Source organism: Sander vitreus, chromosome 15, assembly GCF_031162955.1.
Source record: "Sander vitreus isolate 19-12246 chromosome 15, sanVit1, whole genome shotgun sequence".
Classification (NCBI taxonomy): Eukaryota; Metazoa; Chordata; class Actinopteri; order Perciformes; family Percidae; genus Sander; species Sander vitreus.
Genome location: NC_135869.1, coordinates 13,846,207 through 13,870,933, shown reverse-complemented (window position 1 = coordinate 13,870,933; position 24,727 = coordinate 13,846,207). Strand labels below are relative to the sequence as shown.

General features: G+C 39.6%; 1 protein-coding gene across 1 annotated transcript; it reads left to right on the top strand.

Moving 5' to 3' along the window:
* The first annotated feature begins 68 nt into the window (after positions 1-68).
* arf2a (ARF GTPase 2a) lies at positions 69-7,807 on the top strand. Its single transcript, XM_078270017.1, has 5 exons — positions 69-177; positions 2,128-2,282; positions 2,389-2,499; positions 2,608-2,732; positions 5,305-7,807. Exons 2-5 carry the CDS (start codon positions 2,138-2,140, stop codon positions 5,464-5,466), a joined length of 543 nt encoding a protein of 180 aa, XP_078126143.1. The 5' UTR covers positions 69-177; positions 2,128-2,137; the 3' UTR covers positions 5,467-7,807.
* Positions 7,808-24,727: the final 16,920 nt, after the last annotated feature.

The following is a 24,727-nucleotide window of genomic DNA, read 5'->3' as shown; positions in this document are numbered from 1 at the left end:
CTCCCTTTTGGAGCCAGCCTCAAGTGGCCAATCGATGAACTGCAGTTGTTGGCACTTCCGCATTGGCTTCATTTCTTCAGCACCGGAGGTTCAGAGCAGATTCAGAGACGTGTCTCAGCCTTCATTTATAAAGCCTTGGTCAAGACCAGGAAGAAGGATTTTGAAGCACCAGTAAAGGTACAACTATTATTTGTAATTAAACATTGAACGTTAGTTTGTCATAACAGTTAGATATTAATTTTCATTGAAATAAGTGTGGAGAGCAATAACCTGTTAACGTACAGTCACTGTCTTATTTGTACGTGACGGAGTATCTTATGCTGTAAACGGTAATCTAATGTTATTCTTCCTCAAATATAGCTAACGTTAACGTTAGGCTAGCTTGGGTTAACGCCTGCTTTATGGTCAACTCACTAATTTAAATGTGTTTGCTGGCTGTGAACTCTCTTGAAAATGTAAGTTGTCTTTTTTTTAAGAAATAAAGGTGTAGAAACAGAAAAAAGAACATGTCATTCCTGTTTACTCAAAGGAGTAACGTTAGCTATTAACGTTAATCGAAAGTACGTCATTTGTTTGAGAAGCTGGATGCTATCCTAACCCCAGATGAATGAATGAAAAAATAGGTTTGTTGGGATTCACCAATACAGAAATTAATTCTGATATAGGCTATATGTAACGTTTAAAAAAAAGAAGATAATTAAGCAATATTTTCTTACATGGTTCTGCAACGCAAATTTTTCATTATCAATTAATCTGTCAGGTTTTCTTTATATCGATTAATCACTGAATCAATGAAGTGTAAATTGTTTTGTCCAGCCAACAGTCCCAAACCTAAATAATGATATAAAACTGAGGCTGAACCCATATGTTTGGCATTTGTCTTGATAAATTACTATAAATTATCTAGCTACATAGCTGGCAATACGTTTTTTTCGAGTAATAGACTCGTTGTTTCAGGACTAGCTGGCTACATGGTTATGATACTAAAATTGAGGCTACATTAGGACACAATGTTGACAACTAACGTGCCTCAACTTGTTTTGCTCAGCTGTGTGTTAAATATGCAGCTCAATAGTGCAATAGAGATTAGCACCAACTTGCCAACAAGTAAAAACAGTGCACATTCTTCATAAACAACAACAGAAACATGATTTACAGAAAAATCTAATGAACTTAGTGAATCATTTTTAATTGGCTAATCTATCAATTTTTTGCTACAAGGTCTAGGTTGTGTTGCTTTAATTCATTATAGCATTAGAAAATTGTTGTTATATCCTATAGGCCATTCTATGTGGTATTAAAAAGGTCTTCATAAGTGTTCAAAAGAAAAAAAGAAATTGAATTGTAGGCTATAACCTCTATTTGGACATGTATTATAATAATTACATGCGCTTGTATGCAATGCTGGGGTATTTCAGTTATGTTTATGGAACTAGTACTCTATGCTGGAGTTTTGTGATGTCATTTTACTGCAGCGTCACTTAAACAGGATCAAAAAATGTAATTGGCCAAATGGGTAGCTTGATGAGCATGTGCTCAATGAAGTCACTTTACACTGCAACAGTAGCTAACTTACCACTATTTAGATATAAAGTGCAATGGTCTGTCTTGTTTACCTCATCACTTAACCATCACCACCATCAAACTTTTGCCAGTTAAAATGACAAACACGGTGGCGGCAGCCCATAGAAGCTGCTGCTAAATAACATTAATTCTGTGAGTAACTTGATAACAGGCTAGAAAATAAGACATGTCAGAGTTAGTAGCTACAGCTGTCGTTTTAATGTGTCAAATATATTTAATCGCATATAGGTAAATATAAGTATCAGATTGGACTTGGTATTGGCCAGTATACAATATTGGAGGACTCTGATCAGAAAATAATTTGATTAGGACATCTATACTTAATAGGCCTTCGAAGGTGATGTTTGCGTTGTCTATAGCAACATTGCCAATTTGCTATCTGTAACCGACAGAAACAATCTTAAAGTCACAAGTCAGCCAACAACAAAATGAGCCTCTAAAGGTGGAACATTAACACTTGATGAATGATCTCTGTCATGGTTTACAGTTTGGTATCTATATTTTTAGAGACCTAGCCACTCGATAATATTTCTCTTTCTGCAGGTGAGCCAAGATGGGAGCTTTTGCTAGCCTGTTTAAAGGCTTGTTTGGCAAGAAAGAAATGAGGATCCTGATGGTAGGACTGGATGCTGCTGGAAAGACCACTATCCTGTACAAGCTCAAACTGGGAGAAATTGTTACCACAATCCCTACTATCGGTAAGTCCTCTCCTGCATCTTTACAAGTTGTCACACTGCATGGTCTTCTTACCAATGCCAAGATATCAAACATATTTATCTCTTCGTTTTTCCCCTTCATCCGCAGGTTTTAATGTTGAGACGGTAGAATACAAGAACATCAGTTTTACAGTGTGGGATGTTGGCGGTCAGGACAAGATCAGGCCACTCTGGAAGCATTACTTCCAAAACACACAAGGTGAGAGACTTCTCATGTTGCCGGCCCACTGTTGGTTGAATCCTCCATAACATGTGGAGATCTTTATCCACTTTCTTTATAAAAACCTCCCCTCTTTTCCATTTTCAGGCCTTATCTTTGTAGTGGATAGTAATGACAGGGAGCGAGCTGGTGAGGGGAAGGAGGAGCTGATGCGAATGCTGGCTGAAGATGAGCTGGCGGATGCTGTGCTGCTTGTGTTTGCCAACAAACAGGTGAATTTAAGTCACTGTTCTGAGAAAAAATCATTAGTGGGAGAACCTGGCACATATCAATTGGTCATTAATCATTGGTCAGTGAACAGGGGATTGGTCCACTAACATAATGGTATGATCAAAGGAACAAAGATAGCAGACGCAGTAGTAAATTAAAGGTTGGAGAAGTGGCCTTGAGATCAGAAGGTTCAACCCCCAGACAGGCAGGATAAATCTGGGTGGAGAAAGTGAAAGAGCAACCCCAATTTATTAGATTTGTTTAGATATTAAAGATTTCTCGTACTGATCCTAGGGATCTGTATTGGGGCCATTTCGGGCATATTTTAATGAATTGGTATTGGCTACTCTACCGTGTTTTGTCCACCTTACCTGGCTGTACTGTTACCTTGCATCCCTGCTCTCCTTTAAAACAGCCTACTGTAACACCACTGTATAACCATGAGTGTTTTTGTTGTTACAACAACTCCAACAGAGCAATTGTTTCTCTATCACTTCGTCAGTTTCAGTTGTCCTCTCCCACTTTCATATTATATCAATAATTTGAGCTTATAAACTTAATATTTTTGATTAAGGACTGTACATATTTTAGTAGCTCCTGAAAAATAAAGTGTTTTAGATTCGGTAGGCTACAGGGTGTAAGATACATATTTAATTAACATTTAGTATTATATGTATCCGTTTGGCCTCTGTATCGGCAGACACACAATATTAAAGGACCAAATAAATGTGTATAACATTAGTCTGGAGATGTTCATATGTCCACAGTCTTTATAGGCTTTTGCACATTTTAATACTATTGTTAAAAAAATGTATTGTTGCATTGTTAACAATTTTAAAACGATGAATAAGAGCACTGATACAGATGCAGAATGTTGGATCAGTATTCTGCTAAGGATATTAATGCAATGTCTATCCCATCCATGTCATAAATAAGTACAAGAGTAACGACAACAATCAGCATCCACATCAACGTCAACATGCCAGTGACAACAACAGCATAGATCAACGATTTGTGTTCAGTAGCCTAATGGCTGAAGGAATGAAAGAATTTGCATACCGATTAGTTTTCCCTGCAGGAACATAATAGCGCCAACCTTATGGCATAACAAAAAATTCACTAAAAAGGACATGGTCAGGTTGAGTTAATATTTTGTCAGCTTTCTGGCCCACTTGTACCTTCCACAGAGAGCTGAGGTCTTTCTGCTGGACTCCAGTGATCTTGGAGCAGACCATAACAATGTTAGACAGACCTTGTCCTTAACGGACAAACCATTAAACCAGCACACAAATGAAAAAGTTAAAAGACTCTCGATAAAAGTATTGTAAAAGTTACATCAAATTTCCTTGCAGACACCGAAAGAGTTTAGCTTCCCTAGCAGATGAATTATCTGCTGCCCCCTCATGACAATAGGCCCTGACACACCAACTCGATAATCAGCCGTCGCACAGTCTGGCAAGGTCAGTGACTCGAGTCTGTTTGGTGTGTTCCGTGCCGTCGTCTGTCGTAGGGGCCGTCGGCCTTCATTTTGGCCGACTTGACTTGCTGTGTCGGAGGGCGGGCAGTCGGACTCAATGACCAATCTGATTGGTGGAGTGCTAACCCGGAAATGACGAACGGGATGAGTGACGGACACCTCTCAAAATCTGACAAAAATCTTTTAAACTGACCTTTGTCGATCTGAAATGAAGACAGATTCAGCAACTGCACGGCCTATTTCTCGCTTAAAATGTTTTCAGAAACACGTTTCAGTGAACTATTTTTGTAAAATACGAGATCGTATTTTGAACAAGCCGCTATTATGTTCGGCTGGAGAAGCCAGACCCACGTGACGCGTTCGTCATTTCCGGTTTTCCTTTTTTTGGGCGACAATACAGATTAGCGCGCCTGCTGTTAAGAGACGTATTACGTCTCGCGCACGCGCAGAACGTACACTCAAGTCAGCGTCGCTGCGGTGTGTTCCGAGGCACTTTTTGGACCTCGGGGAGCCAACTGATCAGTCCAACTGCCTTTTCTGCTGACGGTTGGCTGTCGGGTTGGTGTGTCAGGGCCTTAAAGTCTGTCTTCTCATTCAATTTCAGCTGTGAATCAAACACAGTTACCAGGTATTTGTATTCAAGAACGATATGTACATCTCCATCACGTATGATGCCTGCTTCAGGTTCGACACTGGCTTTTCTGAAGTCAATTATCAGTTATTTAGTTTCCATCACATATAGGTCTAGACAATTTTCGTCGCACCATTTGACGAATGCAGGTAGGGCAGCACCATGATCAGATTTGTGGCCATGAAGGAGAGACAGCAGGGCGGTGTCGTCAGAGAATTTGACGAATTATAGAGTGTGGTCTAGTCCTACTCTATCTGTAAAGTGTCTCGAGATAACTCTTGTTATGATTTGATACTATAAATAAAACTGAATTGAAATTGAATTGAGGGAACTGCCTTCCTGAGGACCTGCAGCTGTCTGTATACATGATAAAAAGCAAGGGGGTAAGAAAGTGATCTGTGCAAACCTTAGCAGGGAATGTTGGTTGCTTTTTTCTCTTGTCGTTAATAAAGTGTTGTGTTTTCAGGACCTTCCCAATGCAATGAATGCAGCTGAGATCACAGACAAGCTGGGCCTTCACTCCCTGCGCCATCGTAACTGGTATATCCAGGCCACATGCGCCACTGCTGGAGATGGTCTTTACGAGGGTCTCGACTGGCTTTCTAACCAGCTAAAGAAAGCAAAATGATCCATCACTCCACCTCCTGTCTGTCCTCTCTGTCTGCAGTGTACTGGTTTCTGGTCTCATTCTCTCCTTTTCTCTTTTTCCTCTGAAGCGTTGGACCTTTGGCCAGTGCTACCCTGCATCTGTGTACTGTAGGTGTGTGTTTTTTGGATATGTGAGTGGGAGCAGCCATGTTGGGCCTTGAACACCGTTAACTCTCAAGCATCTCATTCCTCCAGTGTCAGCACATCCAAAGCCACTGGTCTCCACAAAGCAAAGAAGGACACAGGATGTTGAGTCCTGCGTACATTTGTTTTTAAATCTGCTAGTGACATTAAGGCCTTTTTGAACTGTTTAATCACCTTGCAAAGACGCACAGTATACCACAGTGTCATGTTTGATACGGTAAAATATCCCACATCCCAGATCAGTTCACATTCTTTGGAAAATTTTGAGTTTTGGTGGATTTAAGTTGATTTTGACTGCTGCAGTGAACACTGGATACTTATTTATTTTCTCTCTTTCAGAAATGTTTGAATCCCCAAGTGTGTATGCTGTACGTCCTGTTACGGTCAGAATGTATTCAGCTGTTTCCGAAGAAAAGTTGTTGAATCATTTCTTCAGTTTTTATATTGAATTCAGTGCCACCTCTAAATGTTATCCCTCTTATGGCAATAATCTGATATATATTTACATGTGGTCTTGTTTTTTTACACACAGAGCATTAAAAGATCCATCAGGACTGGGTCTAGAAAAGGCAATAAATGTTACAGTGTATGTTTACATATATGGAGGTGTGTTGTGTGTAGCTACTACATTGTTGGTGGATGTGTGTATCCTTCCGGTGCTGTTTGGGTTTCAGCCTCGTCCAGTTACTGGAACGGTGAGGCCTTTTTATTTTGGACTTTCTCCCACTCTCTCTTTTTATTTACTGGTGGTCTTATTTTCTATTGTATATAGTTCTTTGTGTCTGTTTTCTTTTTTTAATGTTTCTGTTGATGCACAGACAACCTGGTTTACTTTGGCATGAGCTGACGTGCCAGGTGTGCAAATGCTCTAGGGACCAATTGTTTTCATTCAGAAAGTGCCCATTGTGTTTGGTTCAGTTTTTGGTTCGCCTGCAGGGCATGAGTTTTCCTACCTGTGGTTTTCTAGAGGACACAGAATTGTCAGCCTGTCATTGATTAACGGTACAGTTGAATTGGAAGTGTTTGCTCTGGTCCCCTTATGAATCAGCACTGTAAATGCTTCCTTGATGCTTCAGGCTTTATGGTGTTTTCCCCGCATGTAGCCAGGGCACTTCCCCTGGAGTTATTACATTGTCTCCCTGTAATGCCATTTGCACAACCTCAGCAACTTGCGCAACACAGGCCTATGTGAAGACAGCAGTTTATCCATCAGCCTTTGCAATGAACCCATAGACTAACCCTTCCCATTGTTCTCCAACAGCACACATGCAAATGTGCAAATACGAAAGTAACAGAATAATTCCCACACACCACTGATGCCAAAGGCTACTGCAATTAATTAGAAACCAATCTTGAACTGTGCACACCAAGGTCATAATATCACACTGACTTCCAAAGGAAAATTAATTTTCCCTTCTGTTTTTCTAGGACTAGGCATTTAGTTAAGTTTTCTTTGGAGGTTTTAATAGCTAATCGACTAATCTTTTGGGGGGTTTTTTTTGTCCTTACGTTGGGGTATTTCTTAAACATCAGTAGAGTTCATAGGATAAGTGATTAGGGCTGGGTATCATTAAAAAAAATTTGATACCAATACCGTGACTTTGATACTGGTTCCTTAACGTTATTTTTATAAAACAAAAGGAATTTACAACGTTACACATTATGGCATAAATCTTTTTATTTATTTTTCAGCTACGTGAGCTACGTCAGTTTGCGAACATGCAGTATTTCTTCTGCACGTCTCTACCATATGTAATGTTAGACAGCCAATCAGCAGCATTTTTAGATCTTGGTAGAAGCATGCTTATTGGCTCACTGACGCTGATGAGATTTGCTCCTTAGGTATTGAAATTGGGTATTGAATGACAAGGCATTTTTCGATACTCGATACTATAGAGGCAATTCGGTCGGTGCCTAAAAAGTATTGAATTTGGTACCCAGCCCTATAAGTGATGTGATCTAGTATGCAACAAGAAATACAAATGTATATAATATTTTGTCAGGAAATTTATTTTAACTGTATCATCCACATACCCTTGTTCAGATGTGAATATTCACTTTTCAAGGAAGTTTCACAAAATGACAAGGTATGTGCATATGTTTGTCTGGATAACCTTATGTTTTTTTAAGCTTGTAACATTTGATAAATGCACTATAATAAAGATATCTCTATTGTATATCTGCTTTACTGGCATTTTCATTGGAATAAGTTTGATCATTTCATGGTATTCATATGAGAATTAAATACCTCACAGATAATCCTTTCAAATTCCTCTATAGTAGCCAAAGTAAAGTTCACATAAATAACATGGTAGTGATAGTTTAATATTTAATTAGGGACAAATGCATTATAAATTTATGAGAAGATTTAAGTCACTGTGCAAGACATAACAGCTCTAAAAGAGTGAGAATTCAGAATATGAATCCTTTTTATTTTGTAAACCTGTCAGCATGTTTTATTGTTGAGTGTAGATTAAATCAGCCATTTTGTCCGAAATCCACTTTTTTTTATGTTTTCAACATCATTAAAGATGTGACAAATGTCAACAATGTGAGTTGCCTTTCAGATCGTGTTTTCCTGCTCTGTAAAATGTACAGACATAAATCCGCCACACCATCCTCATTTTTCCAACAAGAGCTCTGTTTTTGTTTGTCTGATTTCTTTTCCCTGACAGTCGAGATACATTAATAATTCAATATATCCACAGTTACATGAAGAAGTTACAAGAAAATAATCTGGCAGCATCTAAAGCTTTAAAAGTAATTATCTACCACCGCATCCTCTCACTCTTAATATAATTTTCCTTTCAGTGTGCCATCAGCAAAAATGATGACCTTTGATGAACTAGTTGTGAGTTAGTTTCTTACAGTATAAGATCCAACATAGTTATTCTGCTTTCACGGTGAATAAACAATGGATATGTGGCTTGAAAAAGAACAAAGCTGTTCTGTTTCCAACCATCTTATTTCCAGTAGACTTGTAGGTGTTAACGTGGGTGTTACACTGCCAACACATCTGATTAGGTGAATTCCAATTTCTAAAAGAGTCTGATGAATACAAGTGGGCAGTATCAGTGAATCTTTTTCACACCATACCTTTCACCTAGGCGCACACTCTAACAAATACACCATATATATATATATATATATATATATATATATATATATATATATATATATATAACCTTTATCTGTATCTAGGATCAAACTGACGTTCCCAACAGCTGTGTGATCATTTAACAAATCACTTCTTCATTCAAGCCACAATTTCTAAAAAAAAATCAAAGAATAAAAAGGTCACAAGCAATTAGTTACAGAAATATACATCTTTTTAAATGGACATATGTAATCTAATGTTGCATTTCCTGACTGTAACCACTTGAGGGCAGTGAACACTCATGATTCTAAATACACAGGTAGTTCGAGTCTATGGTAAATTGAGAGAGGAGAGGAGACCATGGAGGAGACGCTACATTATCGGTATATACTTTCAAAATAAAGCAATCAAAAGAGGAAAAGGTATTCACCGGATGTGTATACTATCATATCTGCCTTGACTTGGCCTTGTATGACCATCTTTAACAGGTAGGCTGATTTCCACACCAGAAAACAACTCTTTATTGATAGAATCATTACCAATATGGATGTTAGTGCTGCTTATTTATTTATCATTTTCCCCACTAATACATGAATTTCCACATTCAAATCTGCTTACAGTATTGGTAAGTCTCCATGACTTCAAAGTGCGCTATAAAAGAGATATTCTGCTCTGGACTGCAGCCACTTTACACAAACAATCTAGACTAGGAATATTCCAGCATTTTGGGCCAGGAGTTAGATGACAAGATTGATATAGACTACAAATGATCCAATCAGCAACAGCTCAAACACCAAACATGGTTCCTGACACTAATGGGAGTCATTTTTAGACATGCCTCTCTCTCATAGGTCTAAGGCATAACTTGTGGGATAACATATTGGGTTAATGAAGATTGATAGTCCCAAGGGCCACGCTGCAGCACGCAGCTGGACAGACGGTGACGCAGTAAAGATGAGGTTTTTTTTCTGACAATCAATAAGCCTGCAGATCACTGTTCACCCTCCTTTTCCACTCCATCTAGATTTCAGGTATCCAATTCTCCATAGAGGTGTTACCTTGGAAACAGCACCTTATGTATTTATAGGGAGCAACTGAGTAGAAATGGAGACAGTAGAGCAGGAGACAAGACGTTTTAGCTTGAAGCGCACACACTGGGGTGCAGATGGATGGGGACGTAGTTATACTTTTATTTTGCTAAGGCTCTTTCATTGAACAGAGGGTTTATAATCCCATCCTTGTAGACACATCATCCCTCACCTTGCAGCAGATGCCAGTTCCACTTTATATAGGAATTACAAGATGCTCAATGGCCTGATCTGGTAATATTTTTATGTGAAAGATCCCGCTTTGTAATTGAGGTTAAGCTGAGGTGATTATCATCTTTCCAGCACTGTGGATCTGAATCACTTTCACTGGTTCAACACATTTGCCATCAACATGACATCTTTCCCTCCAAAATCCACCTCAGTCTCTCATACGCTCTGACTATCAGACAATGCTGAAATTACCTGAAATTACCTGAAATAATTCCCCCCCCCCCCCCCCACACACTGTGCTACACTACACCTTTGGCAGGCACTCTCTGCAGATCCACTAAATCTCACCTTAATGTGTGACTTCACAGCACATTAACTCTTCGCTCACCCCACCATGATGTTGACTTCTCAGCATCCTCTCTTTGCACTAACATTGTTACTTCTCCATGACCTCCAAGTGGCTACATTACTCAAGTATTGTACTGAAGTGCAGTTTTGAGGTTGAGTATTTCTATGTTATGCTACTTTATACTTCTACTCTACATTTAAGAGGGAAATATTACTTTTTAATTGAATACATTTATTTGGTAGCTTTAGTTATTAGTTATTTTTCAGTTTAAGATTTTACATTAAAAAACGTAGATAAACAGTAGATACGCTTGTAAAAACTTACCAATTCTTTTTGACTAAAGGTAGGCTACCACTGACAAATAAGCAGTGTCTGGTCGGGGGCCCTAGCTTGCCATGTTTCAGATGAGTTGTTAGCAGTTCCACCAAAGAGAGATTTCCCCTCTAAACTTCTCAGATAGTTTAATTCAAACTGATCCAATTATCTAATATTTTACAAAAAAGCAAGAGAGATTAGAGATAAATCCAAATAAATAATAGATATTGTTTAGCAGAATGGAAGAAGATTAATCTGTGCCTTTACAGTAGTAGCCCCTAAATTCTGGAATCAGTTTCCTCTACATATTAGGTTGGCTCCTACACTGTCTGTTTTCAAATCCCGTCTTAAAACATATTTTTATTTTAAGTTCTTTCTGTGTTTTTGTTTTTCTTATTGTTCAACACTTTGGTCAACGGTTGTGGTTTTTAAATGTGCTCTATAAATAAATAAAAATAACTGCTTAACCAATTCAACACTATCCCCCTAATCCCAAGCCGTTCCAATTTATTAATTCATATTTCATGATTAATTGTATCAAATGCTTTTTTCAAATCAATAAATACCCGTCTGAATAGAGGTTTATTGTCCTTTTTAGATGTATAGTTACTGTTGTAAACTGTAAAAACTGGTAAGTGGTCACTGATGTCATTTATTAATAGTCCACTCACTGTATTGTTATCTATGTCATTTGAAAAAATATTATCAATTAATGTTGCACTGATCAATTAATGTTGCACCTCGATCTGTTACAACAGTAAAATGCTGCTTAAGCAACAATGCAATAGTATTAAGAATCTAATATTGTCATCTATATAGCTGTACTTGTAGTGGAATACTTTTACATTGTTGTAATGCTCCTTTAACTTCTTCCACCACTGATGACCTCCATCCCAGGGGTTTGTCATCGACCAGATGTATCAATGATCAACCCTTGAAGATCAATCAAAGGATATTGGTAATGAACTGTAAAGGGTAGAAGGGAATAGACGAAGAAGAAGTAGTCACATAAAAGATATCTCTTATCAGTTTTACCCTTTGCCTGGTGTAAATATTGAGCAACATGAAACAACAAAAACAAGGTGTAAAAGGTTGTTTTAGTGTTGATATAAATATAAATATGTGGTGCTGTTTCCTGCTGTGATTGAGTCTTCTGACAGTGCAGGTAAATCTTTTCTATCCACGACTACATCAACTATCTAGCTACAAGCTCAACGCATGCATGCATGTGTAACATTGATGGTCACTTGCATTTCTTGGCGTACAGGAGTCACAGAAGGTGCTCAGCAGTGCGCCTGTGGCTAGGCTGGTATTTTAAATCCTGTCCAGCCACCCACACACAGCAAAGGAAACAGAGTTCACCAATGACTGCACTTTTCTGTAAAGGCAGACATCTTTAGCCTTTCACATCGCCATGGAAACACAGGATATGTCCAGTTGATTGGTAGTGGACTAATGCTGAGGCCAATAAATCTTTGATTTCACAATGCAGCTGAATCTGTAGTCTTGTACAAACGTAGTTGAAGAATGATTCGATCTCCGCCTCCTTCTGTTCACATGTCGATCTGTCCTTGAGCAAGACACTGAACCCTAAAAGAGCCACCGCCATCAGCAGTGGTAGAATGTAACTATTTACTCTAATGTAACTATTTAACAACTATTTACTAAGTATTGTAGGCTACTTATACAATATTGAGTTCCTTGTACTTTAGTGGACTAATTCCATTTTAAGCTCCTTTACTTTCACTCCATTACATTTTGGAGGTAAATATTGTATTTTTTACTTCACTACATGTATCTACTTTGCAGATTCAAAGTATTAACTTGTCTATATATATATATATATATATATATATATATATATATATATATAGCCTATATAGGCTACTCTTTTGGTAGGACCTATATTTTGATGCTAAACAGGCTACTTTTATTAAAATTTTGAATGCAGGACTTCTACACTGTGGTAATGCTACTTTTACTTCATAAGACAAGTACAGTACAGTAACACTACTTAACATATAGCCTACTTCTAAGTGCAGTGTGGATTGTTTATTTGATAGAGGAAAGAAGAAATAGTACCGCCTGTCAATCGGTACACGCTGTAACGTATATCCAACGCACCCTGTGAGATGAGGCGGTCTAGTTAAGATGCTGCTGCGCCGCCGTCCCTGTTCAGCTCACCTGCCAACATTTGTTCACTCCCCAACTCAGTTCTTCCTAATGTTAGCTATCAACATCAAATACACTTCAAGCCAAATGGCAGAGTACTCATGTCCAATGGTAAGTATTTCTGCTAACGTGGATGGTCAGGTATGTCTTGGCGCTTGGCTACATTAGCTAGCTATGAGACTAATGTTAAGACGCTAACTATTATCTTATTTCTGCTCTAATACAATAATATAATGCTGGCCCCTTTTATTTGCATTTGAATCAATTATGAATTAATTTCATGAAGTTGATGTGCTCATTTTTCAGTAGGCCTGAGCCTACTGTTAGTTGTTTGGCACATCAACGGTCAGAGTAACTAACACTGCAGTATTTTAACACCAGTAAGTAAAAGCTCTGCATTAAAATGTTTACTAACTTACACAAGTATTATCAGCAAACTGAAATAATAAGCACAAAAGTGCTTATTATGTAGCAGAATGGCACTTGACAAGATATATTATTGTATATATTAAATTAGCTATTTTTTACCCTCATAAACTTGAAAACCGCAATTTACTGTTGTAACAAATACAATATGTAGGGGAGTAAAAGTATAACAGGCAGAAAATGGAAATACTTAAGTGTAGTTAAACTACAAGTAACTCAATTTTATGCAGGTTGTACCAGCTATGACTAGTTTTCAAGTGCCTTAAGTTTGTGCTTAAGTACAACACTTGAACACATTTACATTTATAGTATAGTTATATTTCACCACTGGTTATGGGCTTTAGTGCTTTTGCAGTATATTTCCCTCTTGGTTGTTGCCTTTTTCGTGGGCTTGCGTATTTGCAAACTTTGGTCTCTAGTAGAAGGTAATAATGTGTATTGGCTTTAGGGATGTAAACATGTTTATTGATTTACACACAGTCAATCTATGGTTTCTGTAGTTAAATGTTCTCTCGTGCTACAGTTCACTGTACGCCAAAACAGTTTCTTCCCACATGTCGTCACACTCGTGAACAGTTAAATCATTCATATGTCACAAAACAATCCCTGTGCAATAACGCTGTAACACTAAAACATCTGATATTGTACATAGTTTTTTTCTTTCAATTATTTGTTTCTTTGTACCTTGTGTTGACTTGTGGACGCTGTTCAGAGTGAAGAGCAAAGGAAGAATTTCATTGTACAGGGAAACTTGTTTTTAACTGTGCATATACGATAAACACTTAGATAGACGATAGACACAAGTCGACAAACCATGTACTGCATATTCCAGTTTACCATACAGATTGTGCCATAACATGTACATATTATCTATCATTGTTAAAGGCTGTATATGTACTCTGTGTGTATACATGTGTACTGTACATAAACCACCCACTGTATAAGTAACATATCACACTACCCATTAGGGGTGCATGATATATCGACTCAATATCGTTATCGCGATATCACGCAATATTATATTGAAAGTGTCGCGACAAGTATGCAATATTTTTTTATATTTATTTTTATTGTTTCTAATATGTCCTGTTCTGTAGACATGCTCTTCATTTATTGTTTTTATACTGTACAACCAGTAAAACATGTCTTGTTCTGTGCATGGTCATTATTTATTTATTCATGTTTTACCAGTCCAATATGACAGTCAGTGGAAATAACCCGTGTTGTAAGAAAACTTGTTTTATTTGTTATGACTCTATTTTGATGCGTTTTCCCATAAGTTTAGTAGTTTTACATAAAAATATCGAAATTAATATCGTCCTTCTTCATGCGATACAAGAATCAATACATTGGTGCTAAAATAGATTTCCCCTCTCCCAGCGTCGCTACTTCATGGCTCCTAAAAGGTGGGACTCAACACACGAATGAGGGAAACTTCAACATAAGTTAACTAGCCGAATAGGAAGAGGTTTACAATAGGATGGTGGACAGCCGTTTGAGGAAAATAACAGATGCCCTAGCCACTTTAAAGTCCAAAGTCTGGACCCATAGTTGCTCTATAGTTCTGTAATTTTAATTTAAAGACTGAAAAACCTGTGCTGCAGAATTGTGCTGTTTTCTAACAGTTTGGACTTGCAGTGAATAAAGAGAGAGAAGCTGCACTTAACCTTTTCACAGGCATTTTGTATTCATTAGACCGATATCATCATGTATTCTTATAGTATTGTCTAGCAATATATTGATTAACACAGAATTGCTGTATTGTGATATTATTGGTATTGTGAGCCAGGTATCATGTATTGTGTATCGTGAGGTACCCTGTGATTCTCAACCGTCCTACAAAACGGAGTCCAATTCCTTGTATGTGTAAACATACTTGGCCAATAAAGCTGATTCTGATTCTGCATAGCCGATGTGTCTTAGCGTCCTGCTGTGCCTCAGGTGGTGTGCTGAATTCACATCTATTTCAATGGGCAGCTGATGCCCACTTCTCACTTTAAGTAAAAGGTGCTCACAGTGTATCCCCCCCACCTTTTTGGTAAAACATGCCTAGCAGAGGAATGGCCACACAGGAGTCGGTGCGCTGCCCAATCGTAGTAGATTCCACATAATAAGTCAGGCTCTGTATCTAATGCAGTTTTATAGCAGACGTTTATTATCGCTCTTTGTGAGCTGGCTGATTGAATATGGCTCATTGGCTCCAATAAACATTTTTCTCTATTGTCTCCACTGGACAAAGGGGCATAAGTGCTTTAGCAGCAGTAACTGCAGGATTTCTGCAAAGTTTAAAATGGTTAGATGATAAATGTTTGCCATACAGTATAATTGGAACAGTCTTGGTTCATTGTGTATTGGAGGTTTAGCGGACACGGAGAGTAGTGGTATCCATCTTTGTGGACATTTCGACTTATACATTAGCTCTTACCTGTTCTCTCTGTACCTAGAGGATCCTACATGCCGCACTACTAGCTCTGAACGTACAGTGTCATTGTGTAGTGCTCTGAAGGTTACAATGCGACATAAGCAACTTTGTGCATTAGTGCATGATGTGCGTGCATACGGTGTGCATTAGTGCATGTGTGTGCATTAGTGCATATGCGTGCATATGGATTGTTGGGGATGCTGCTTGTTGTGAAGGGAAGGTTGAAATATGATTGATGTGTTGTGATAGTTACCTTTGCTCTCTCTCATATACAGAAAGAACACCTGCCAGGTTGTCTTGTCTTACTGCATCCAGGTCATTAGTCATGTTTCCATCTACCTGTCAAGCGAATTTTAAGCAAACTTTTAAAATGTCGCAAATAAAAAAGAAAATGCGAATTAGAAGGGTTTCCATCAACTGGTTTAGAGCGAATAAACTAGACTATGACTAAACCAGACTAAGCGTAGTTTCGTCACACGTTGATGATACGCGTGGTTGTCGATTGCAAACCAGCTTGCTAAATCAAAGAGATAAGAAGCTAAGTTCTTTGGCTAAATGAAGAGAGGTAGCATTGTACAAATTGGCCACCTGTGCAGAATACAGGGTTGTGGCAGAGACATTTGGTGTCAGTAAGGCAACTGTACGCCGCTGTGTATACATGGTGTGCAGGGCCATACGATTCAAGCTGTTGAACCAATTCATCAGTTTACACAGGCACAGGCAATAGCGCACCGCGACTCCACTACGCACCTTGTGCCACAAGTGTACGGCGCACTGGATGGGACACATTTCCCGATCCTTCTCCCATCCAATGGATACCAGGACTATAGTCATGTGAGTTACGTGTTCGCTACGTCACAACTTATTCGGCAAAGCTATTTTATTTTTTATTTTATTTTTTCAGAATTTTGCCGTTTCTATCAACAATTTCTAATGCGATACTTCAAAATGCGCATCAAAATACATGTACGTTGATGGAAACATGACTATTGACAGTCATTCCCAGCCCCCCTCTAATAACCTTAGATGGCTAGTTTCCACTGAAGCGAGGGCAGATCTATTGTGCTACAGAATGTGCCGAAGTGTTTCTGGGTCGATGAGCTCTCACAGCTGAGATGGAGAGAAAAAAGGAGGACAACCAGGACAAACTATGTTCCTTTACCTCCTTAGGGAAAACCAGACCATGTCTTTCAAGACCATGAATTTAAAACTTGTAAAATGACATCTGAAAAATGGCCACATCATTTTTAGATTTAGCAGCCTGACAATTCACACTGCAATATGGTTAGTTCCAGAGCTAACAATAAAACAGCAGATGTATTTATATTAGAAAACAGTGGCAGAGCATGCTCATCACCTCCACAAAGCTACTTACTCAGCAAGTTGCACACCTGCAATATACAGCTTTGTGCTCAGTAAAATATAGAAGCCTTCAGGTTAAACAGGCCATCAGCACTACACAATCTCCATGCCACTGCCATCAGACAGTAATATGTTGTTTCACAAATGATCATCATAGCAATTATCTCAATATGACAACAATGTCCTTGGGTTGATAATATATTAGATCTACTGCAGCAGTTTTATGTTTATTTGTTCACTAGTTGTACACAGGTGTACAACATGAAATATAGCCACACAGCATGGTATATAAGGCAAGGTTCAACAATAATAATATCATGGTCTCATAAATGATGTTATCGTTCTCTTGCCCCGCTCCCCTTGCCCACATCTTTTGTTGAACAATTTGATTTGAATGTGACGTTGGCCAATCAAGAATTGAATTGTGTATTGACGGTGATACACTGGTAAGAGCAAATTACGTTTAACCATGTATCCAGCTAATTTATCAGCTCATGTTACTGATTGTGTTAAAAGTTTGCGGGGTGCAAATGTTCCACCTAAACAAGTTCCTTCCCGAGACCATTTTGCAGAGCCACTCTTGCTGCGTCCAGAGCTTAGTGCCACCCAAGATGATTCTGACCGGTTTAAAGAAATGCAAAAAAAAAACCTGACCGTTTATTCTCTTATCCAGGAATGTTTACGCTCTTATCCAGGAGCGCTGTGGAGATCTTGCAATGCGAGACTACAAGCATCCAGGAAGAAGGAGTTTTCTTGTGTGGCAATAGAGGATGTCGATGAAACAACTACAATGTTTTCGGAAGTTTGACGCAAGTTCAAGGCAGATAAAAGGTATAATTTTCACTTCAGGTCATTCAGAAAAACAAATGCTGGAGTACCATGATAAAAGCAAGCAGCATCTTGCTTGCATGGCAGCTAAGAGGGCTGCCGACAACCGCTCCTACTGAACAGATATTCAGTGGGGTGCAGATATAATTGCAGTAAGTAATCAATTCTGCACCAGTTGTTTCAGTGATCAGAGATTTGGTGCCATTGAGGGTATAAGCTGCTAAAATAATAACACCTGTGATGTAATTAGGTACTTATCGGCAAACCTATAAGCCCCCTGCTGACACATCATTTTGTGCTTTTAGGGGAAGTGAAATCTTACCTATTGCCACTTTAAAACTAATTTGATTTCAGAAATGTTCCAAGCTCAATATGGGATCGTTTGCTATAAATAGTAACCAACCCCTGCTGGGTAAAATCGTTTTCAGCACCCAGAACAGCATGGCTTTAATTTCGGTCTTTCATGATGTAATTCAGCACATGAACATGTCCAATATATCACATTTACAATACTCATTTACCTTTTGTCCTCATGATTTTGCTGGATTACATTTACATCTAATATGTCTCTAAACACACATTGCTATTTGTACATGGCATGTGTGTACTTAATTACACAACATGCATACTTGTCCCTATACAAATACGCATTAAAATAAAATAATTGACAGTAAACAAATCAGAATTACCTTTTTATTTCCCTGGGCATTTGTTTTATTAAAGATTGGCCATCCATTGTTGTTGCGGTGTATGAGTTCATGTTTTTGTGCAGGAATGTATGTGTTTTTACCAAACATGACATTACCTAGGAGGCATTTTTGACATGTAAGTAAAGGGTGTTTCTATTTGTATTGCCTTTGGTAGATACTGACATCTGGAAAAGAGTATTTAAACTTCCCTTACCTTAACTTTAACTTATTGTGTAAATTTGTGCTGTTGTAGGGTTTTGTCGGCTTGCTTTTAGCTCAAGTGGACAGGCGCCAGCTGACAAGCTGATGTATCCTCTCCTTGAGCCTGTGAGCCAGCTGGACATGACGGACAGGCCAGTGTGCTGTATAAGTCATGTGCAGTCTGACCATACATTATTCATCACTCTGATCATGAAGAGGCCCTCCATCCTCTTTTATCTCTCCATCTCCTGGCATTTTACTTTCTCTCAGTCTCTCTCCCTCCTACTCTTACTTTCTTAATTCATCAGCACCCATTAGCTACTACAGCAAAGAAAAGCCTCTCTCTGTTTGACAGCAATACTCTGAATCTCTCTCATCCACAACACCTGACAGTTTCCATGATCCTCACTTTTTGCTCTTGATTTCACTCCATCCATGCTTCACTAAGCCACTTGTACCTCATTTTTAGTCTTTTTTTTGTCCTCTATCAGATACAGTATTGTACATGATTGATTTCAGTATGGATTTTTCCCCATTGTGTTTCAAGGGCATTCTTGAGTAGCTGACATAACGCTGGGCTCTGCCCTACTTCTGGAGTGTGATTGTTGGTGAGTGGAGGTTATAGAAGCCAGGATTCACAATAGCAATAATTTATGCTTGCAAACAAACATTCAGCAGGGCAGAGCCACAGGCCACAGCGATGCTGAGGTTGCCCTCCTGTGACGTCCTTTTCGTCATTCTCACCTGCTACTGTGCTCCGATTGCCATGCCAATCTATTACAACCTCGCCTGGGGCCTAACACTGCTTCATCATTAGCTGCTGTTGTCACTAGGGAATATTTCAAGTGTTCACTCTTGTCTCTCCCTACCTCTCTCTTCCTCGCATCACCAGCACCACCCTCTCCCATCCTCCCCCATTCCTGGTACAGTAAATGCTTCAAGCATTTTTCCACCCACCCCCCCTGCTAGCTCAGCTGCTGAGCCCCACACAGGACCATGTCCCTGGACTCCCCTTTATTACCATATCATGAGATGTGCCCTAGGCGTGTAGCAAAGCAGTGTGCCGCCTGCGTCTTTAAGAGAGAGAGTATAATGTGTAATGGAGAGGAAATAAGGCATGGAGCGTGCAAGTGAGAGAGAGTGGGTGTGGGAGTGTGAATTTGTCATGGGCAAAATTTGTGCTTCATTCTTAGCTGGCTGTATGCTGAGCATCCCTGCACCGGCATGCACAGTCTCCCACCAAGACTCATACTGCTGAAGAGTACGCCCCTCTCTCTCTCTGTCTCTCTCACTCACTCACTCACTCACTCACTCACTCACACACACTCAGGCTCTCCCACTCAACCTCTCCCTCACACACATACATACACACACACATGCTCACAGTCACACACGCGCAGTGCTGTCAGGAGCGCCGCTGCTGGACCACAGCCATCTCGCAAAGGAGGTTCTAGCGGAGGGAAGAGAAAGCGAGAGCAAGACAAAGGGAAGGAGGACGGCAGAAGGAGAGGAGCGAATAGGAGCGCGGGGACCGGCACAAGGAAGGAGAGACCCAGCGCTTTGTGAAGACCAGAAAGCGAGGGACAGGAGGAGGGAGGAGGAGAGAGGAAAAAAGAGGAGGGGGAACAGGAAACGCGATCACTTTCAGCTGCAGCAGTCCGTGTCGCAGCATGGGCAATGCACCATCCCAAGGCATGTCAACCCTATCTCCTTGCATACTTGTGTAGCAGGTATCTTTTTGATTCTGCGTGTTGTGCTACCCAACCAGCTGGCTGTCCTCCTGTTACACTATGAAAACAGGGGGTGGGGGTTGGGCTGAGGGCTCGGGGAGCGCAGCATCACTTGAATAGAGTGATGTTGTAGGGAAGCATCGGTTAATGGGTAGTAGGTTAGGAGTGAGGTTCATGGAGAGAGGCTTGCAGGGATGTTGAATATAAGCATGAGGTGCTGGGAACACAGGGTGGAGGCACCATTTGTGGGATTATCAAGAAATGGGAGGGGGCTGGTGTAGAGCAGAAGTACCATCAGTGAAGCAGGTGGTGTGTGTGTGTGTGTGTGTGTGTGTGTGTGTGTGTGTGTGTGTGTGTGTGTGTGAGTGAGAGGGTGGTGACTAGGGAGAGAGGTTTTTGATGTGTAGTTAAGCGCAAAGTGTGATTGTGCTTGCCTGTGTGTATGGGTGTGTGTGTGTTTGTGTGTTGGAGTGGCGGTTGCAACTGCCCCTGTCAACCACATGGATGACCTCTTAGAAGTAAAGTGCTTCAAGGTGTGTGTGTGTGTATGTGTGTAAATGACAATAAGATAGTGAAGTAACAAAGACAAGTACAAAAAATAAAATAATTGGCGTATGTAATGATAGCTTAATGAGTGGACTAGGCAGCTTTGCCTTGAGTGAATGGGGGATGGTATTGTAAATGGATGATCGGCTGGGTCAACTCCATGTGATGCTCTCTCTATTCCCTTCGTCTCGCTCTCTCTCTCTCGCTCTCTCTCTCTCTCTCTCTCTCTCTCTCTCTCTCTCTCTCACACACACAATCTGTCTTTTAATCTTTATATTTCACTCTTTTACAATCCCTTTGGTGAAATACCTGAAAATGCTTTGCTTGAAAATGAACTGAAGGTATCTGATCCCTGGTGAGAGGCAGGCATATTTGCTTCTAGATGTGTATGTGCACATATTATATTTCTGCATGCAGTATGCTGTATATTTGCATTTGTGTCCATGTGTGACACCTGTGTTTCAGGAAGAGGGAGTGTAAATGAAGAGACAAAGAAAAGGGGCATGGGTGTGAAAGTAAGAACGAATTGTGGAAAATAAAGTGAACACTACTGGGATTGAACGGAGTTTCTGACAGGAAACAGAGGGAAAGTATTCACTATCAAGATGCAAAGAAATAAAGAGAGGGGAAAAGGGGCGAACGCTTACTTTTCTGAGAAAAGGGCAGTGCCGCACAGCTTTGGGAATACATTCATCAACATTTATTTCCCTCTCTATCTCTTCATTCTCCCTCATCTATTTCTCCCTCCTTTCTTCCTCCACTCCTCTTCATTCCTTGCTTGCCTCTCACCCAGGGACAGTCTGGTAGCTAGTGGGGAGAAGGGGACAGAGGCAAGAAATAGAGGATATCAAAGACAGGGAAAGAATGAAAGGAAGTTTGAAAGAACAAAAGACAAAAAAAGGGTTGGCACATAGATGGACAGGTAAGTTGCAACGCTGAAGTCTGGCATTATCATCATTGTTTTTAACAGTGTTGAGTGTCGAAATGAGGCCATTACTTGGATGATTGCAAGGGCTCAACAGTCGAATAGTAAACAGCTCTTTAAACCTGTTTGTTTGTCAGCTTCTTCTCAGATGCGTTTGGTGTAGAATATTGATGCACTCAACTTGTTTGGTCAGTTTAAGTGTGTTTGCTTTTTTCCCCCTGGATAACCTTTGGAAGGTTTCATTTCTCATTTCTCCCAAGTTGATATTTAAATTCTCTTGTCAGACACTCATATCAGTGTCTTTTAAACGCAAAAGGAAATCGTTTTGAGGCTCAGGTGAAGGCAGACACAAGCTGCAGTGAGACCTTTTGCACTAGCCAGAGGTCTGTGTCTACTGGATTTATTGTTTTACTTTATCACCGTAAAGCTTGTCCTTGGCGCTTTGTCTGTAGTCAGTGTCTATCTTAGAGGGATTGACATGGATTAGGCTGAATACTGAGCCATGGCTGTCTTTTTTTTCTCCTAAAAACAGAAATTGAGTTGGCTGAATGTTAAAGCAATGAGTTTATTTTCAAAAGAAGCACAACAGTTTTTAATAGTGTGCTGGAACAAAAGATTTCTAGACCTGCAGTTTAAAAACTTTGTAAAGTGTCTTTGAGTGTTTAAAAAAAGCGCTATATAAATTAAATGCATTATTATTTTTATTATTATTCAGTAGTAAGAATTGACACTGCTGTTAGTGGCAGTTCAAGGTACTGTTTAACTTATTGCAGCTAAAGACCACTGTCACAAACAACGCTAAGGTTTGGGCTGTGCATTCATGTTACCAGTGAGCTAGCCAGATCACGCTTAGCTTTGCCAAGTTGGCCATTAAAGAAGTATAACTTTTACATTTGGTAGTCACCGTTAAACCGCTGCCTATCACGGCACAAAGAAGCATCTCTATAATCCCATTAGAGTTGTACCAGTTCACACTGCTAGGCCAAACCATAAAGAACAGATTAAGCAGAGTCAAGCATTAAGCCCAGTATTAACCTGCTGCAGAGTTAATGCTTATCGTGATGTCACCATTGTGCAGAGACGGCAGATCCTGGTAGCTTTATGCCTCCATGCTATACCTAGTATGTTCAGCTGAGGTTTATGTCAACACACATGTCTGTCTATCTGCTGATCCTCTCTAGTGAGGCGAATGCAGAACCGTGTCTGGGAGGGGCCTGCAGGAACTGAGATGCTGTTATACTGCATGCATACTTTATGGAAGTAGAATACATAAACATGTTGTGGGTGTAGATGATATGTGATGAAGAATAGGATGTATTTTTCCAGTAACATGCTGTGATTTACAGCAAATAAACTCAATCCAGTAACATTTGGACCAAGACTGAAAAGTATGAGGTGATGTGATGACCTCTTGACCAAGGTAGCGTGTTATATTTTTTTGTGATATGTTTGAACTTGATCACAGAAAATGTAGAGGATTTAGTCTTGACATTGGCACAGACTTGTTGGCAACCGGATGATACAGTCAATACTGCGGATATAATGTAGGATGGATATAATGTAGGAGTATGGATGAAGGAGGATACACCTTTGAGTTCAGCCATATTTCTGACAGGGATAGATATATTTACATTATAATACTTAGTACCAAACCGGTATAAGCTGCACAAAGACAGCTTTAAGGAAACTAAGCAGATAAATGCTTTTCTGATGGGATAATAGATTTTGTTTTTAAATCAGCTGATAAACCGTTGGTCTGTTTACCATCTTTTCATTTTAGAGGACAGTACTGAAAGCAATAGACAGGTGGACTGTACTGGGTCATGTCATCGTGTGCCTGTCTGATATTTATCTAACATGCAAGGACACAACCTCAATTGAACCACAATATATCCTTCCTTTGTTGAAGTCTATTTAAGCAAGGATCAGATCACAAGTAATATGAATTTTTTTGAAAGAAATGTTTGTCTATTACTAAATCCACAGCTGATCCCCAGCTTTTAAGGATTATGTTATTGACAGCATGCAGTCGTGTGGATCTCAGGCATTGTTTTGTACTTACGCACCTGCTTTTTCCCTAGGTCTGTGCCACACAAAGCCATATGAATGCCGCCCTGTGATTGGCTGATGGTGATGCAATGTTTTTTGGCAGAGGAGCTGCATGTTTTCAGGGAATTTCTGAAATAATTGACCCTGCTGGGAAAACAGTAGTGCCAGAGTTGTACTGATGTTAAAGTAAATCTGCTAAACAAAATATTAACATGATATACACACCCCACACATTCTGAGGCACAACCTTGCGTGCATGAAAGGGGGGCTGAGCACATATTGATGGGGAAATGCTAGGTTTCTCTTTCCAAACCAGCAAGCTGGTCCTTATGTTAGGTTTGCTTCATGCAGTGTCCTTGTCACAGCAAGTTGCAAATGCACCAGGGCTTGAGCTCACAAATGTGCCTTGTGTTAGTGTACAAAGGAGCGATGATACACATGCAACATTTTAGGATTAAATTGATTGAGGCATGCTTCAATATAAATAGATAGATAGATGATAGTTCTGTGATAAAATGATCACTATTGAGCTGGTCTTCACATCTTATTTAAGAGTTTGGGCCTTTTTTCAGTTTGGTACTTTGGTAAGGGAATCCTTAATGTGAACTGAGGTTGCAAGTCAAAAATCTACGTGAATGGTTTGTTCTTTTACTCCAGGGGTTTGTGGTCTATATGATGAGCGTCTCACAGCTGCAGTGGTAATCAATCGCACTAGTTAGCTAGGTCA